The sequence below is a fragment of the Mesoplodon bidens genome (assembly GCF_964165515.1).
Source record: "Mesoplodon bidens genome assembly, chromosome: 14".
Lineage (NCBI taxonomy): Eukaryota > Metazoa > Chordata > Mammalia > Artiodactyla > Ziphiidae > Mesoplodon > Mesoplodon bidens.
This window is the reverse complement of record NC_138170.1, coordinates 14,878,536-14,897,674: the sequence shown is the minus strand read 5'-3', so window position 1 is coordinate 14,897,674 and position 19,139 is coordinate 14,878,536. Positions and strand designations below refer to the sequence as shown.

At 47.7% G+C, this 19,139-nt stretch overlaps 1 protein-coding gene across 1 annotated transcript in view; it reads right to left on the bottom strand.

The window, feature by feature from the left end:
- FER1L5 (fer-1 like family member 5) overlaps positions 1–19,139 on the bottom strand; it is a gene marked incomplete at its 5' end in the record, with an annotated part of 51,627 nt that overhangs the window by 18,524 nt on the left and 13,964 nt on the right. Inside the window, 10 exon segments of the mRNA XM_081254600.1 lie at positions 279–403; positions 6,169–6,346; positions 8,033–8,161; positions 9,135–9,390; positions 9,484–9,527; positions 11,803–11,871; positions 13,082–13,134; positions 13,558–13,681; positions 13,912–14,027; positions 14,698–14,728. Of these exon segments, the coding sequence (XP_081110726.1) occupies positions 279–403; positions 6,169–6,346; positions 8,033–8,161; positions 9,135–9,390; positions 9,484–9,527; positions 11,803–11,871; positions 13,082–13,134; positions 13,558–13,681; positions 13,912–14,027; positions 14,698–14,728 (1,125 nt within the window).

Below are 19,139 nucleotides of genomic sequence, written 5' to 3'. Positions count from 1 at the left end.
TCTCTGCCCCCATGGTTGTCCTGCATCTCCACCGCAGCCCTGCTGCACTGCATACCGCCTATTTGCATATCCGACTTCCCTGCTGGCGAAGACTGTGTCTACCCATCATTGTGACTTCAGTGCCTGTGTCTGGCACGTCTGTCTCAGTTGGTGTGGATTGCACGAGAGAGCTGAGTGACCGGGTTCCTAAGACTGCGGTTCATTTTCCCAAGTCTCCCATCAATGACCCGGATCCTTCCCTGTACCACCACCCCATCCCCCACCCCCACCCCACTCACCAGGCGGTCCCGAGTGAACTGGAGGAGGTTGAGGCAGTTCATGCGGAAGCTGACGTCCTCCCAGTAGGAGGTCACAGCCACAACGGGCTTGGTGTTGTACCAGGGCACATAATGGTAGATGTTCCCTGAGACACAGAGACACGAGCAGGGGGTGGGGGCTGGAGGTCTGAGGGACAGTGTTCCCTCACTGTGTCCCCTCAGAGGACCTTTCTTGGGCTACTTCATTCCTCTAGGATCTGCTAAGCATCCTCACTGGACCCCTCCTACTGGAAGGTGGGCTGCAGGCCAGTCCAGGATGGATGCGCTTTGATGAGCACAGCCGGCTGGCCGGAGCATTCCCTGTGCTCAGTGTCACACAGCCTTACAGAGTCCCCAGTTTACAGGTGGGAAAACCCAGGCTAGTGATGGGAAGTAGTTTCCCTGTGGTGGCACAACCAGGTGGTATAACGCAGGCATTCAGTTCCAGAGCCCGTGCCCCTAACTCAGGCAAGATGTCAAGGCCAGGGGCCTGCCCTGAGGTAGGGTCTTCCTTCTGGGTGGTGGGTAGACACAGGAGGAGTGGGTCCTGGGTTCGGGAGCCCCAGGGTTTGGTTGACGTGGGCAGACATCTGACATGAAGGGCCTGCTGTGATGAAGGGCCTGCTGTGCAGAGGAGCGAGCGTGGACAAAGCCAGTGATGGGCTTGGCAGGCCGGGCCTACTGGCCATGATCCTTATTGAAAAGAGCGGGGGACTTCCCTGGTGGAGCAGTGGTTAAGAATCCGCCTGCCAAGACGGGAATAAAGGCACAGACCTACTAGAGAATGGACTTGAGGATACAGGGAGGGGGAAGGGTAAGCTGTGACAAAGTGAGAGAGTGGCACGGACATATATACACTACCAAACGTAAAATAGATAGCTAGTGGAAAGCAGCCGCATAGCACAGGGAGATCAGCTCCGTGCTTTGTGACCACCTAGAGGGGTGGGATAGGGAGGGTGGGAGGGAGGGAGACGCAAGAGGGAAGAGATATGGGAACATGTGTATATGTATAACTGATTCACTTAGTTATAAAGCAGAAACTAACACACCATTGTAAAGCAATTATACTCCAATAAAAATGTTAAAAAAATATAAGGTGGTTCGGCAAAAACAGATGAAGCAAAAAAAAAGAATCCGCCCACCAATGCAGGGGACACGGATTCAAGCCCTGGTCTGGGAAGATCCCACATGCCACGGAGCAGCTAAGCCCGTGCGCCACAACTACTGAGGATGCACTCTAGAGCCCGTGTTCCAAAACAAGAGAAGCCACCGCAATGAGAAGCCCGCGTGCCTCAACAAAGACCCATCGTGGCCAAAAAATAAATAAATAAATTTAAAAAAAGAAAAGAGGGGGGAAAAGCTAGGTGAAGCATAAAGGAATCTTTTTTTTTTTTTTTTTTTTTGGCCACACTGTGTGGCTTGTGGGATTTTAGTTCCCCGACCAGGGATCGAACCCAGGCCCATGAGAGTGAAAGCACAGAGTCCTAACCACTGGACCACCAGGGAATTCCCAAGGAATTCTTTTTATGAGATGTATTGCTGGGTTGAGATAAAAGCAAGAAATCCACAGAAACCAAAAATAAAGTAAAAGCAGAAAGTCTGTGAGGCAAGCGGAAGCAAAGCAGACTTTTCTCCTCTGAGTTTCTGGCAAATCTTGGAGAACCGGTTCTTCTCTTTGACGACTGCCAGGGCCCAGGAGAGAGAGCCGAGCACTGCCTGGGGTGGGCAGTCTAACAGGACACCCCATGTGACATGGGTGGAATTGCATCCCCTATAAAACTATGCTGAAGTCCCAATCCCTGCTACCTTTGCATGTGACCTTATTTGGAAATAGGGTCATTGCAGCTGTAATTAGGTAAGACGAGATCGTACTGGACTAGGTTGGACCCTTAACCCATAATGACTGGTGTCCTTATAAGCAGAGGAGAGGGACAGAGAGATGACAGGCCTGTAGAGACACAGAGACAGAGGCAGAACGCTGTGTGGAGATGGAGGCAGAGATGCAGTTATGATACATCTACACGCCAAGGAGCACCGAAGATGGCAGGTAACAAGCAGGAGCTGGGAGAGAGGCGTGGAAGAGATTCTCCCCCGGGTCCATCAGAAGGAAGCAACTCACCAACACCTTGATTTCAGACGTCTAGCCTCCAGAACTGTGAGAGAACTCATTCGTGTTGTTATAAGCCGCCCAATTTGCGGTACATTCTGATGGCAGCCTGAGCAAACTAGTCTGCTATGCAGAGCTGGCACTGCAAACCCTAAGCCCTCAATCAGTGAGAAAGAATCCACCACACGGAAGAAGACAGTAAGGAAACTCGCCCATCTCCAGCGTGGCTCCAGGTAGAGGGGCAGGAATTTTCCTGAAAATTTGTAACCACAAGTGGGGCCTCATGCAGGTTGCATTCTGCACTCATGCCACCTGCACGGTCTGGAGAAAACTTGACGCAGTCTCTGGTTGGCAATGCCCCAGGTAACTAGAGGAGGGAAAGACAAATCCTCACTGGAGCATGAAATTTGGGTCGAGTCCCAAAGGATTCCCACAGATAAAGTTCCAAGAAAACAAGCAGCTAAGAAGCAGTATACATACCCTCTACCCCAGCAATTCTGCTCCTAGGTATACAACCAACAGAAAGGCATAGAACAGCATTATCAAAAGAAAAGTGTTCACAGTAGCACTACTCATAACAGTCCAAAATTAGCAACCACCAAAATCTCCTTCAGCAGTAGAAGGCATAAATAAATTACGGTATTTGCACAATGGAATACTATACAGCAATGAAAATAAATGAGCCACAACTACAGCCAATAGCATCTAGGTTTGTGAATGCATTTCACAAGTAAAATGATGAGCAAAAGAAGCCAGGCACAAAATAATACACACTATATGATTTCTTTTATATAAAGTTAAAAACCAGACAAAACCAACTGGCAGTTAGGAGAGGGATAGCAGCCCTTGGTAGAGGGGGGTTGAGGGGCTCAAGGGGCCTCTGGGATGTTGGGACTTTGTTTCGTGGTCTGCATGTTGTTATGCGGGTATGTTTGCCTTGCGATAATTCACTGAGCTGGACGCTTTGGTTTGTGTACTCTTCCATAGATGTGTCATGTTTGAGTCAAAAGTTTACTCAAGAACTTAAGAAAATAGTGGGAGCAAAAAAGGCAACATACATAAAATACAGTGTGTCAAGTGGTGGAAAATGCTATGGAGAAGGATGAAGTGAGGGAGAGGGAGAGGGATCTGCCAGACGTTTTTAATAGAATGGTGGATTACCTAAGGCCTCTCCTGAAAAATCTAGAAGAAATTATGCAGAATGCAGCCCAGAGAGATGAAAAACGTGGAAGAAAGGTTTTTTTTAATGGTCCATATTAAATGGACCACATTTAGTAGCTTCCCTTTCTTTCTTTCTTTCCTTCCTTCCTTCCTTCCTTCCTTCCTTCCTTCCTTCCTTCCTTTCTTCCTTTCTTTCTTTCTTTCTTTCTTTCTTTCTTTCTTTCTTTCTTTCTTTCTTTCTTTCTTTCTTTCTTTCTTTCTTTCTTTTTCTTTCCTGCCTGCATTGGGTATTTGTTGCTGCGCACAGGCTTTCTCTAGCTGCGGTGAGCAGGGGCTACTCTTCGTTGTGGTGCGTGGACTTCTCAGTGTGGTGGCTTCTCTTATTGCAGAGCACAGGCTCTAGGCACATGGGCTTCAGTAGTTGTGGCACTAGGGCTCAGTAGTTGTGGCTCACGGACTCTAGAGCACAGGTTCGGTAGTTGTGGCGCACGGGTTAAGTTGCTCTGCGGCATGTGGGATCTTCCTGGACCAGGGCTCGAACCTGTGTCCCCTGAGTTAGCAGGTGGATTCTTAACCACTGCGCCACCAAGGAAGTCCCAAAAGATTTTTAAATGTGCAGAACAGAATGAGAAGTTCCACAGAGGATAGAGTGAATTCGAGAGAGAGCTAGGAAAGAAAAGGGGAAGAGGTAATTTTCAAAGAGAAAGTATTTTATAATTATCCTGAATTGTTGAAAAGATGCCAGTTTCAGACCCTGGCACTGAGTGAATCACTGGAATGATAAATAAGCAGAGATCCATGACTGGGGCTCTCAGATATGAGCGTGCTGATACAAGACAGCAATTTTCTTCTTCTACTCTTGGAGAGCATACAAAAGCAACAAGGAGAAGGAAAATAACTCCATTTTCAGCAAAACAAGGAGACAGATATAATCTGCAGGCTCAAAATACACATAAGGGCTGCCAAAAGCAACTGTGAGTGCCCTAGGAGCTGCAAGTATTAAAGGGTGGCAGAAGTCACCTGCGTGGAATGAATAACAAGACAGACAGAGAGAGTCACGGCTTGATGGGAGCCGAGTGCAGAACGTGCCAGCAAAAATGCACCCCCAGAACGAACTCGGGACTCGCCAGCAAAACTCAGAAAATGAATAGAAAAAAACCAAAAACATCACAGGAAGGAAGACCACATGAAAGGAAGCCCAAGGGACATTAGACTCTGCAGACAATCCAGTGAGAGGCACAGAAATAAGAAAAGCGACCAAAATAAGATGGAAATAAAGAGCCAAAAAGGATCAGGGAGAAAATGACAGATACAGAAGAAAACCAAGGAGAATTATTAAGCCCATCAATGGAGACCCCAAAGTAGAAAACCTGAACAATGGAACAGAATATTTAAAAATATAATTAAAAAAAAATCACATGGCAAAAGGATAGTCCTTTTAACAAATGGTGCTTGAAAAATTGGATACCCATATGCCAATTAATTCAAAATGAATTATACAGATAAATGTAAGAATTAAAACTAAAACATTTTAGAAGGAAAAACTGGAGAAAATCTTCATGATCCTGGGTTGGGCAAAGAGTTCTTAGATATGACACGATAAAAGAAAAAAAAAATTGAACTTCAGTCAATTGAAAATGTTTGCACTTCAAAAGACACCATTAAGGGGCTTAAAAGCTCCTGGGCTTCCCTGGTGGCGCAGTGGTTGAGAGTCTGCCTGCCGATGCAGGGGACACAGGTTCGTGCCCTGGTCCGGGAAGATCCCACATGCGGCGGAGCGGCTGGGCCCGTGAGCCATGGCCGCTGAGCCTGCGTGCAAAAAAAAAAAACAAAAAAAAAACAGAAAAAAGCAGGCAGACAAGGGGGATGCATGGGAAGCCCTCCATGGGTAATGAGAGGGCGAAGCTGACAAAGATGAAAGTGAGATTGTGTTCCTCTAGAGAAGTGGTTCTCAAACTTTAGCATGCATCCCAGTCACCTGGAGGGCTTGTTGAAACACAGATTGCTGTTATGTTTTCTGCTTCTGTAGGTGTGGGGTGAAGCCAAGAATATGCATTTCTATCAGTTCCCAGGTGATGCTGATGGGGCTGGCCTAGGGACTGCACTTCGAGAAACTTATGGTGCCCCATAGAAGTGTCCAATGAGTATACACTGGATGAAAGGATGGATGGGTGGATGGGTGGTTGGTTGGATGATTGGGTTAGTGGATGGGTGGTAGCTGAATGGATGAATGTGTGGATAAGTGGATTCCAGGATGGATGGAAGGTGGGCAGGTGAGTCGTGGATGGTAGCCACATGGCTGGATGGGGGAGGTTCAGAGTGGTAGGAAAGACATGAGGTTGGGAAGCTGTGGCGTGGAACGTAGTGTAGAGAAGGACTTGAAGTCAAAACCTAGTTTCAGTTCTTGTTGTAGGTTCTCCACCTACCAGCGAGCTGTGCAATGTTTGGCAGGTAACTTCACCTCCCTGAAGCTCACTTTCCTCACGTCTAATGTGGGTTAACAACGCCTATGAATGTACTGTGAGCTAATACCATTGAAAGGACCAGCACAGAGCCCGGCATGCACTGGCTGCTCTCTGCTCTTCTGTTGGCTCTGACTCTTACCATCATATATAACTTGGCTGTACTGTGTGGTGGAGACGAGAGGCTTGTAACTCAGGTCCATCTTGTTTCCATAGTGACCAATGCTGACCTCGAATTGGATCAGGTCCTTAAAGTTGGGCATCATGGTACAGGAAAGGAAGATGACGCACAGCCCATACTTCTGGTGGTTCTGGTGCTTCTAAAACAATAACCCACCACATCCCCAGTGCGTAAGCCAAGGAATGAACAAGTCTATAGGGACAGGCAGGGAGGCAAACATGAGGTGCCCAGTTTCTTTCAAAAGCTACCTTTGCTTCTATTCAGGGTGACCTAGACCATCACCGAACCCCTGCCCCCTCTCAAAATCCTGCCTTGACTCCCACTCACCTGGCTGATCAAGGGAAGTTCCTCCCAGGACTTCCATCACCTGGCCCCCTCCACCCAGCCAGCCCTGGTTCCTTCTCTTCCTGAAATCAGGCAGGAGGGTCTTCTCCCTGGTCAGGCTAGACTCTGAGTTGGGTCACCCCCACCCCTCTCCGTTTTGCCTCTATGCCCCCCATCGGTTGAGACCGAGTGTGGGCAGGGGTGCGTGGTGGAGGATGCATACACACACACATCTGCTCTTGGCTTTTCTCAAACCCCGTCCTCCCACCGCGAGTCCGTCTGCTCAGGTCCTCTATCCATCATGTGAGACCCTCTCTCATTTCCACTGTCAGCCTCTGCCCTGCTTATGCATTCTCCCAGTCTGTTCACTAGCTCAAGTCTCCCCCTCTTAAAAAATAACCCTCCTTCTCCCGTCTGAGCCACTATTTAGCTGTAACCTGATCTTATCTCCTTCAACTTTGCAGCCAAGTTTCTACGCACTCGCCTCTATGCACCGTCTGTAACTTCTCCCTCCCGCCCACGGCAGCCTGGCTTCTCTCCTGACCCAAGCCTACTGGTGTCTTCCTAATAACCAGCGCCCACTTTTGGGTCCTCAGCCCTTCTCTCCGCCACATTCAGATCACTGATCGCTCCTTTCTGCAACTCTCCCCTCCGGAGGCTGCCTCAGTTCTCCGCTTTGCAGACTCCCCCTCCGTCTCTCTGCAGAGTCACCCTCCTCCTCCTCCAGTCTCATAGGCTGTGCTTCCTGATGGACTCCAGCCTCAGCTCCCTTCTCCTTTCACTCCACCTACTCCCCAGGGCAATTCCTCCAGAACCTTGGATAGATCCTTGGATGTGTGTTGATGACACATCCGGCTGTCTAGCAGCCTTGGGGATTGGTCTTCGTGGGTGTCTCACAAGCACACGTCAAAGGTGGGATTCATCATCTCTCCCAGACCTGTTCCTCCTTTGGGGAGCCCATGTTGATGTACGCCCCCCCACCTTCCCACCTCGCCACCTGAGGCAGAAAAGGGGAGTCAGCCTCACTTCTTAGTGTCCTGTCGGTCAGTGGCTCTGATCGTTGTTTCCAAAGGGTCTCTGGCACCTGCTCCCTCCTCTCCAGTGCTCCTCCCCTGTAACTGTGTCCCCATTTCTCCTAAGTGGGTGGCCCAATTTACTCCCTTCCAGTCTATTCCTGACTCTGTTCCTCCTGCCCCTCCTTGGCCTTCAGGAAGAAATGCAGGCTCCTTAGAACATCATTTCTCCTTAACTGGATTACACATCTCTTAAACTGAAACCTTGTCTTTACTGGGTTCCCTATCCTCCTGGGGTTGGCACGGCAGGAAGCCCCCATAGGGGCTTAGCAAAGACTCAGGTGGATCGACCAAACATCCTCACACATCCAAAAAGCTCATTCCACTGCTGGCCAGGGCCTCTTGCAATGTCAGAAACGGGACCCACAGCAGACCAGGGGCAGGCAGAGGAGCTCCTTCTTCTTGGGTTACCTGACTCCTGTGGTTACCTCTACGCTGATCACATCTCGGGAGAGATTCTTCATCTTAGCATCTTGATGGGACTTGATGTGGGTGATTAACTCCAGGAAGACTCGGCCTCGATAAGCTAAACCATCCTTCACAATGCTGGGAATAGTCTAGTGTGACAGGAAGGAAAACGGCGAGAAAAGGGATGAGAGAAAAAAAAACAACCAGGGAAGTCTCCCCTGAAACCTCTGTAGGAAGGACAGGGTTGTCCTGTAACTTCCTACCTAGGGCCGACCACAATCCCAGGGAGGAATTCCAGAGACTCCAGTCACAGCCATGCCTGGAAACCTCTGGGCCCTGAGCCATCTTCTACACCCTTAGGTCCACTCTTCCGCTTCATGCAGCTCTACCTGCTGGCCCACCTGAAGGGCCCTGTTCCTGGTAAACCCCTCACGCTTGGAGGGGACCGTGGTACCTATTGAATTATCCCAGCCTGGCCAATCAGGACAGGCCCCGCCTCCTCGGCAACAGTGATTGGTCCAAGGGGAGCACACATGACCTAGGAAGGCCAATTAGAATGCTTCCCTGGCCTTCCCTAGTAGAGGCTTCTATGGTCCTCTTCCCAGCAGGGAGGCAAGACTGCAGTAGGAATGAATGAGGCCCAGGAAAGAGCAGGAGAGATGAGAGATGGAGCGAGTGTGGGAGAGTCTCCGAGTGGCATTGAGGTCCTGGTTTCTGCAGCTCTTCCTCACGCAGATTCCTTCCCAGCCCCATTCCTTTTTTTTGCCAATTGGCTTTCTGGCATTTACCACCAGTCTTGAATAACCCAGTGCTTTTCCACATTTACCTGTGCTGTTTCTTTTGTTGCCCATGACTTTCCACCTGCCGAAACTCTTACCTGAGGTCTCATCTCAATGTCCCTTCCTCAGTGTCTGCCCAGATCACTGCATCTGTTCCTTTCTTGTGCCACAGCACATGCCCCGTATTTATATGGCCATTTATGTACAGCCTTCAAGTCCTCTACCGGAGTGTGGTGGACAGAAACCAGGGCCTGGCCCTCCCCAGGCATTTCCCAGGCCCCGGTGCCTTACACATGGTTGGTTTTACCTCCTCTCTTCCCTAGAGCTGACATGAGAAGCTTACAGCATCTTCCTCCTTGATCCTGAAAGGGGCCTTTTTACCCCCACGGAGAGTCAGGAAGCTGGGGCCAAAGCAGGGGAGGAAGCCAGAGTACATGCCTGCAAGGGGAGAGGGTGAGAAGGGTCCCCAGGTCCGGGTGGGGGAGGTGCAGGAGGCGGGGCCGGGGGCTTGCTTGCCTTCTATTTCTGCTCCAGTGGACGAGATCTGGTTGAGGGCCAGGCTGACCGTCCCGATCTCATCATGGCACTTGTTCCCGGGGCTGGGGAGAAACACACCCTGCAGGCTGAGCCCCTGGCCCAGCTCTGATATCTTCCTCCCTGGCATGTTTTCCAGTCTCCAACCAGTTGCTCACCAGTCCAAGACTCTGAACTTGATGTAGCTAGAGAAGCAGGGCAGCTGCAAGGGGCAAACGAGAGGAGCAGTGGGTGCCTGCTCGAATGGCCTGGGCCTTGCTGAAACTGGGAGCAGGGGGAAAGTCCTGAGTCTGGGTCAAGGCCTGGCTCGGTTACCAGTGAGCCCAGTGGGACTGACCATGGGAGCTTACGGACCTTTGGCTGTGGGCCCCCCACTGCATCGGCCCTTTGCAAGGGCCTGGGAAAGGCCTTGGACTGTGCCCCATGATCATTTTGTATTCTTATTCTTAAAATGGCCCCTCATTACATAAGTTCCCTAGTGGACCTGGCTTCCCTGGTGGCGCAGTGGTTAAAAATCCACCTGCCAATGCAGGCGACATGGGTTCGAGCCCTGGTCTGGGAAGATCCCATACGCCGCAGAGCAACTAAACCCGTGAGCCACAATTACTGAGCCCGCATGCCACAACTACTGAAGCCTGTGCGCCTACAGCCCGTGCTCTGCAACAAGGGAAGCCATGAAAATGAGAAGCCTACGCACCTCAACGAAGACCCAACACAGTCAAAAATAAAAACAAATAAATAAATGTATAAAATTTATTTTATAAATTTTTAAAAATAAATTGGGTCCTAGTGGACCCGAGTCCACACTACTTTGGGCTGCATGATCGCAGTCCACACACGGCCCTTCAGTCTGGAGGCATGTTTACCAAGCCTCATGGGAAGGTTGTAGGCTTCGAATGTCTTCCTCACATTTAGCAGTTAACCTTTATTTATTTATTTTATTTTATTTTATTTTTTTTTGGCCGTGCCCCACAGCTTGTGGGATCTTAGTTCCCCGACCAGGGATTGAACCTGGGCCCTCAGCACTGAGAGCATGGAGTCCTAACCACTGGGCCACCAGGGAATTCCCTAGCACCTAACCTTTAAACAGCGGGACATCTATCTCCTCAAAGAGTAAATCATAATAGCTGCCACTCTGGGGAGGTTTCTGTTGTCCCCAGCATGTCCTGGATGGTCTACGTGGATCACCTGAGAGACCCACCCCGCCTACAACCCCAGAAGCCAGGAGCTATGATTATTCCCATTTTCAGACAGGAACACTGTGGCACAGAGAGGCTGAGTTCCTGAAGTTCTCATGTAACATGCAGAGCCCCTACCCACTCTGCCATAAGCCAGCAAGGCCTGATTGTCCCTATTTACTGAGCAGGACTGAGGCCCAGAGAGGGACTTGCTTGAGATCGCACAGTAAGGGGTAGAATCAGGATTGGAACCCAAGCTTCTGAGTCTTATCTCTGCTCTGCCCTCAGTTATAAAAACAAAAAATCCACGTATAAAACAGAGCCGTTGGGGGTGAGGCCTTAGTGGGCCCCAAATCCTCTCAGCTGGAGCCTCTTCTCTGCTCACAGCAGTTCCTGGGGTGTGGGCTGGGGTCCTCAGTTCTCCACCCCCGTCTCCTTCTCCCCTTGCCACGGAAGCCGAGGGTCAGGGGGAGCGGGGAAAGAAAGAGCTTTCCAGCTGAGCATCTGGTTAGTAAGCTACGAGGAGATCACCCAGGTTAAGGAAGGACACTGGAAGTGGAGAGATGGGAGTCGTTGGGCATCCAGGTCTTCCAAAGTACCAAACCCTCCAAATTTGATTTTATGGTGGAACTATCTGTTCATCCATCCTTGGGAAGTCTCCTCCCCTTTCCCAGTTCCTTGTCTTGATTCCCCTCCTGTCCGGGAGCCCTTGAACTGCTAACTGACACAGACCATTTCAGCAGCGCACCCCCTGCAGCCTGCCTTGCTGGGGCCCTGACCAGCTGGTCTCAGATGCCACTGGCTCACGGGCCCAGCCACTCCGTGGCATGTGGGATCTTCCCGGACCAGGGCACGAACCTGTGTCCCCTGCATCAGCAGGCGGACTCTCAACCACTGCACCACCAGGGAAGCCCCATTTCTTTTTTTTTTTTTTAACCTAGCCTCCTTGATCATTAGCTGAAATCATCTGGGTCATTTATTGGTTTCCTTTTTTTTTTGGCCTGGTAGCACTGGTTGTGGGACCTTAGTTCCCCGACCAGGGATCAAACCCAGGCCCTCAGCAGTGGGAGCATAGAGTCCTAACCACTGGACTGCCAGGAAATTCCCCCCATTCATTTCAAGTAAGGTTCTCTGTAATATGTCTTGGGCTTCCTCATGCTCCCTATCAGGCAGAGTCCCCGCCCCCTCCTGCCATGCTTCGTGGCCCCTACCTTTCATCCACACCCCCCCACAAACACCCAAACCCCCTTCTGTTTGTGGTGCAGGAGGAAGAGGGCAGGCGTGATGGCACAGCAATACCTGAATCCGGAAGGTCAGGATCTGGTTCCATATCGGGTTCTCGGTTTGCATCTGCACCTGTGTCTTGAGCTGGGAACATCCCAAAGCAGTGTTACTGCCAGCCTGTCCCCTCCTCCCTCCACTGGCCTCACCTCCCAGCCCTTCCGGTCCAGCCCACAGGTGAACCTGTCTGCAGCACAGGGCTGGTCTTGGGAATCCCTGGTCCAAAGACACTTTGACAACTTCTCATCCGCTACAGCTCTGGTCCTTTGAGTAGCTACCTAGATCCAGACTCCTTCATATTTTCCCTTAAATCAGCTTTCAATTAACTTTTAAATAGATACAGGGTTACTAACTTTATTACATCAGTGCAAACACGTAGATTTGGTTTGATAAACTCTAAGATCCCAATAAAAAGTCAGCAATAACAATGCGGGTGGTATCCCCCTTTCCAAAACATCACTTGACTTCATTTTTAAACCTAGCCTTATTCTAAGCAATCATGTCAGTGAAACCAAGGGTTAGTTGATCTGCTTAAACTTTTTCATACACTCTAAGAAAAACACAGAAATATTAAAATTTTTGAAAAAATGTGTGCCCCTACCACCCAACAGTATCTCACCTACTTCCAGGGTTCCTAAACCACTCATTGGGAAATAAATACTCAGTGTGGTGGCTTCAAAATATGTCAACCCCTCCCTTTGGTACTCTCCCCTTCAAAAGGTGGACACTAACCTCCCTCCCCTCATGTATGGGCTGGATTTAATGACTTCTTCTAATAGGTACAATATGGTGGAAATGATGGTTGATGAATTCTGAAACAAATCTAACCCAGCATTCCCCACATTTGAACATGCGATCTTTTTTTGCACATAACATCCATCAACACCCTTTGGAAAATGCTACCATATGTTCATAGAGGTTCATGGAATGTCAGCAACTCTCTTGCCCAGAACCTTCAACTTCTAGATGAAGAAACTGAGGTCCAAAGTGGATGGTGACAGTTTCAATGTTGTGCATTTGCGGGCATGTTGTTTCATCCACTTGTCCACTCATCCGTGCATTTGGATGTTTGGTTTTTAGTGGGCATCTTCTCTATGCAGGGCACTGGGCACAGCTCTGGGATACAGGCTGACTAAGCCATGGCCTCCACCGTCACAGAGGCCTGGGTCCAGTGGGATCATATCACCCATAAATGGAAGAACTGGGATACAATACCTGGGGTCCTGGCCACTTTTCGTCCACACCATTTTTTTTTAGGTGCCAATTTCTCTAAGTCTCAGACCATTGTTACGCTTACCTTTTCCCCAATTAGTTCCACCTCCAACATAGGACTCACTGCGTGGTGTTTCTCTAAAAGCAAAGAAGTTAAAAGATTTCTGAGATAGCAGCATTTTTTGTTTCAGGAGGAGGAAATGGAGAAGTGACCGAACAACTTAAAACCCTCCCCCATAATTTGGTTTGGTGCCCCCTGAGCAGACACCTCCCATTTCCACTCTGTCTCCATGTGCCGTTGTGTGTCCTGGCACACAACAGCAGTGGGGGTGGGGCCTGGCATAGGGAACCTTGAGTCTGCATCTGGGCATCAAAGACAGGGCAGGGGTACATGGCCCATTTTAAAGGGACCTTCATAAAACCGTTCTTGGCAGATTTCAGTCTCCCTCTCTCCCCCACCCCAAATCGTAGTGTCAAGACGGAACTGGGGAGCCCCAGGAGAAACCAGAGGGCCACCGGGTAGGGAACCTCAGGGTCACCCCCTCCCCCGCCCTGACTGACTGAGGTGGAGATCCTCGGCGCAGTAGATGAAGAATTGTAAGTAGGCCATGTTGATGGGCACCACCGATGACTTGAAGATCTGAATGTCAGTGTCATCAGCCCTGTAGGTCAGCTTTTGATCTACCTGGAGAGACCAGAGAGCTAATAGGGTCAGAGTCTTAGGGAGGTCACGGCCACCAGACTTGGCTTCCCCAACCTTCCGCTTGGTTGGGGTGGGGATGGACAACCCTGAAGGGACACAGTGGGCAAATGAAAGCATGTGAAGAGCAATGGCATCTTGGGGGGCCCACGGGGGGCCCCACAGAAGCAGCCAGGGTAGGAAATGTTCCTGGGGTGCTGGGGGGACAGCCTCACCGGTGCCTGGTGTCCCACACTGAGGGCAGCGATGGTGACTTTCAGGTAGCCTCTCACACCACTGCTGGGCTCATTTGGCTGGCAGAGGCCAAGCCATTTCCTCAGGAGTGTGTGACCTGGAGAGGCAGAGGGCCCATGGGAGACCAGCCTCCAGTCTCTATTCTTCTTCCCTGAAACCAGGCTTTGCTTCTGTAGGAGACGGGTGTGGAAACGTGTCTCATATATTCTGGTTCCCAGCCAGGGGCAGGGGGAAATGGGAGTCACTCCTACCTTTAAGCAAAAGCTGCTAGCTATTGCCTTTAGGAAATAGGGACCCCCCTTTCCCATCCAGGGAACTTATAGTTGTTACTGGCCTGGTCTGAGAGAGGCAAATATTTTCCCCAACCCTAAGTCCCAACCTCAACCTGGTATGTATTTTATGGTCAGGTCTACTCAAAATTCAAACACTGGCCACACATTGTAAATCAACCATACTTCAATTAAAAGAAATTAAATAAAGAACAACAACAACAAAATTCAAACACTGGCATAGAAAACTAGAAATTCAACCCAAGGCTGCAATAAAAAATTAGCATTTGACCCAAAGAGATGCTTTGATTTTTGTAGAGAAAGACGTTATAAAACAAGATAAAATACCATGAAGTACAGTAAAATGTTAAGTAAAATAATTCACACCTTCTAATACTCTCTCCCCATGTGTTGAACATACAGGGATTTTGAGATGATTTCAACACCTGACCTGGTTTTTCTCAGAAGACACACATATTTCCAACAACTGCTACCTACCTGGAGAGTTGTAGATGAACCCAATATCTGTCTGAAAAGACAAGAATAGAGTAAGGATTAGTTAGGGCCTCCAGCCAATTAACTTGATGACAATACAAGTACTGTTCCACCCTAATTCCTTTAATCTTTACAATGACCTGGAAGTTGGGCCATTATCATAGTGGAGGCCATTATCACCTCCACTCTACAGAGGAGGATACTGAGTTTGAGAGAAGAGCCCAAAGTTTTACAACTAGTAAGTGAGGTGGCCTGGATTGAAGGGATTCTTGACCACCACCAGCACTGCTGACCAACACAGCATTGTTCTTCCCTACCCCTGGGGGGTGGGGAAAGGTGTCTCCCGTCCTGGGGAAGAGGATGGTCAAGGGAGGATTTGGCAAAGAGACTATGGGTTTTCCCTTTCCCCTGGGAGACAGTTTTGGACTCCCTGAGGCCTGAGGGATGCAGTACAGGATTGAAGGTGGTGTGGGGCAAGGTACTAAAGAACATTCAGGCCACCCTTGGAAGGGTCCATAGAGCAAGCCCCAAATTTTGTATGTAGGCCTGCTTTAAAGCTCAGTCAGCCCCTTGGGTTAGGTAGGCAAAGACTTCTTAGATCCAACAACAAAAACACAATCCATGAAAGAAAATTTTGATAAATTGGACTTCATTGAGATGTAAAACTTCTGCTCTTTGAAAGACACTGTTAAGAAAATGAAAAGAGGGCTTCCCTGGTGGCGCAGTGGTTAAGAATCCTCCTGCCAATGCAGAGGACATGGGTTCGAGCCCTGGTCCGGGAAGATCCCACATGCTGTGGAGCAACTAAGCCTGTGCACCGCAACTACTGAGCCTGCGCTCTAGAGCCTGTGTGCCGCAACTACTAAGTCTGCGTGCCACAGCTACTGAAACCTGTGTGCCTAGAGCCCGTGCTCTGCAACAAGAGAAGCCACCACAATGAGAAGCCCGCACACCACAATGAAAAGTAGCCCTTGCTCGCCGCAAAACCTGCATGCAGCAACAAAGACCCAACACAGTCAAAAATAAATAAATTTATTATATTTTTTAAAAAAAGAACCCTTAAGAAAGAAAAGAAAATGAAAGGAGACGTCATATACTGGGAGAACATATTTCCAAATCATTTATCTGATAAAGGACTTGTATCCAGAATATATAAGAAAATCTCAAAACTCCATAGTAAGAAAACAAACAACCCAATGAAAACAAGCAAAAGATTTGAACAGACACTTCATCAAAGAAGTTAGATAGCAAATACTTGAAAAGATACTCAACATCATCAGGGAAGTGTAAATTATAATCACAACAAGATACCACCACACATACTTAGAAGAGCCAAAATTTAAAAGATGGACAGTATCAAGTTTGGATAAGAATGTGGAGCAACTGGAACGCTAATATATACTGCTGGTGGGAATATAAAATGGTAGAACCTCTCTGGAATTTTTGGGAAAAAACTACTAGGAATTTTCTTTAAAAGTTAAACACACACCTACTATATGAGGTAGTCATTTCACTTCTACATATTTACTCAAAAGACATCAGAGCATAGGTCCATACTAAGACTTATACATCAGTGTTACAGCAGCTTTGTTTTAATAGTGCCAAGCTGGAAACAATCTAAACGTCCATCAGCAGATGAATGGATCAACAACCTGTGGTATATCCATAAACAGAATACTATTCAGCAATAAGAAGGAATGAACTATTGATCCATGCAACAACATGGATGAATCTCAAAATAATTATGCTGATTGAAATAAGCCAAACAACAATAAAGTACATGCTGTATGATTCCATTTATATACAACTCTAGAAAATGCAAAGCAATGTGGAATTACAGAAAGCAGACCAGTGGTTCTCTGGGGATGGGAGCAGGAAGGATTGGGGGAAGAGGGAAGAATTACAAAGAGGCACAAGGAAATTGTGGAGGGTGATAGATATGATAGATATGTTCATTACCTTGATTGTGATCATGGTTTCATGGTTGTATACATATTTTAAAACATGAAATTATACATTTAAAATATGTATAGGGAAGTCCCGGGCAGTCCGGTAGTTAGGACTCAGCATTTTCACTGCCTTGGCCCGGGTTCAATCCCTGGTCGGGGGACTAAGATCCTGATAAAATAAAATAGTATAATTCATTGTATGTCCATTGTACCTCAATAAAGCTAGAAGAAGACAAACCAAAATGAAACTCAGTAACCTCTAACGAAGCCATAGATCTAGGCAGCGATCATCAATAGCTGTTAACAACATAAAAAGAGACCAACAGTCGTTCTGTGTCTCCTGGTGACATCATCTTGCCAAATAATTGACCCAAGTCTGATCTAGCCTCTAGATAGGAAATACCTGGGCAGAGAGACGTGAGAAGTGATCCTCTGGAGGTACAACCAGCAAAATCCAGACTGAGGGAAAACTGCAGGACAAACTACCCAGTTGCTTCAACAAATAAATGGCAAGGTAAACTAGGGAGCAGGACCAACTGAATAAAATACACCTAAAAATAACATTTTAACCAACTGCAATGTGTGCACCTGGTTTGGATCCTGATTTGAACAAACTGTAAATGGAATTCACAAGACAATTAGGGAAATGTGAGCACCGACTAGATATTTAGTGCTATCCAGGAATTATAAAGGTGTTTAGATGTAGTCATTGTCTTTGGTTGTGCTTAATAAAATCTGTATGTTTTAGAAACAGGTAATGAAATATTTAAAAATAAAATGATGTCTGAGATTTGATTCAAAATCTGTAGGGGAGAGGGAGGGGGCCAGGTGTAGATAAAACATGATGACATGATTGACAATGAATTGGTGAAGGTGAGTGATGTGGATGGGGGAATTCATGATACCATTCTCTCTACTTTTGTGTATGTTTGAAATTTTCCAAAAAAGGAATATATATATTTTTAAAAGCTCAGGTTTTTCACTGACCTCTAAAACGTATTCAACAATCGGTCATCGTCTGGAAGTCGCACAGTGGCCTTTGTCAAAATGAATGGATAAAGAAGATGTGGCACATATATACAATGGAATATTACTCAGCCATAAAAAGAAACGAAACTGAGTTATTTGTAGTGAGGTGGATGGACCTAGAGTCTGTCATACAGAGTGAAGTAAGTCAGAAAGAGAAAGACAAATACTGTATGCTAACACATATATATGGAATCTAAGAAAAAAAAAATGTCATGAAGAACCTAGGGGTAAGACGGGAATAAAGACACAGACCTACTAGAGAATGGACTTGAGGATATGGGGAAGGGGAAGGGTAAGCTGTGACAAAGTGAGAGAGTGGCATGGACATATATACACTACCAAACGTAAAATAGATAGCTAGTGGGAAGCAGCTGCATAGCACAGGGAGATCAGCTCGGTGCTTTGTGACCACCTAGAGGGGTGGGATAGGGAGGGTGGGAGGGAGGGAGACGCAAGAGGGAAGAGATAGGGGAACATATGTATATGTATAACTGATTCACTTTGTTATAAAGCAGAAACTAACACACCATTGTAAAGCAATTGTACTCCAATAAAGATGTAAAAAAAAAAAAGCACATTTTGACCTCCTGCTACCTAGCCTCTCTAGAATCTCTTAATTTCTAAACCTGTGCTGCTTCCTTGAGGGTTAGGTGGGGGAGGGGCTGGTCACGACCCTTCGTGTGCTTATTACAAGTACTGTAGTGAGAAAGAAACCTTACTCTGATTTGCCCTAAATTTGCCTCTCCCAAGGTCTGGGCCCTTTTCCATGAGTTGCCAACTTTAGCAAATGAAAATACAGATGGCAGCTTAAATTAGAATGACAAATAAACAATGTGGTGCTCCAAGGACAAAGGACGACACTGCCTGAAAAAGTTTCAGCCGTACACCCCCCTTACCAGACTCTTAATCACCCTCCCTACCATGTTATGATGGTTAGGAAATTCCTGAGCCCACCTGGGCGACGGGACCTGTCCCAAATAAGGAAAGGCATCTGCCCTGTCCCACTCCCATCCTATAGAAGGAAGGTATATGTGCCTCGGCCAATTGGTAAAGGAAAATTTCACCTCGGACCGTTCCTTTGTTTTCTGGCTATAAAAACTGATGAATAGCACACGTTTGGGCTTGACTCTCCCAGACTACTAGGAAGTTGGCCCTCTGTTCTGGCAGCGACGCTTCCCTCTAATAAATTCTTTCTTCTTTACATTCTGCCTTATGTCTGGAAATTCTTTTCCAACCCGCGTTCGGACAACGACAACTTTTTTAGTATACATAGGTCCCAAGCAATATTTCATGAGGAGCCATGAAATACTGGGGACATACTTATATATAAAAAGTACCTCTTGTTTAAGATTCAAAATTTCCAGGGCATCCTGTATTTAATCTGGCAACCCTACCTTTTCCTGATCTTCCTGGATTTGGAGAATCTTAGTTTAGCCCTTCATGACCATGTGAACTTTCCTCACTTCT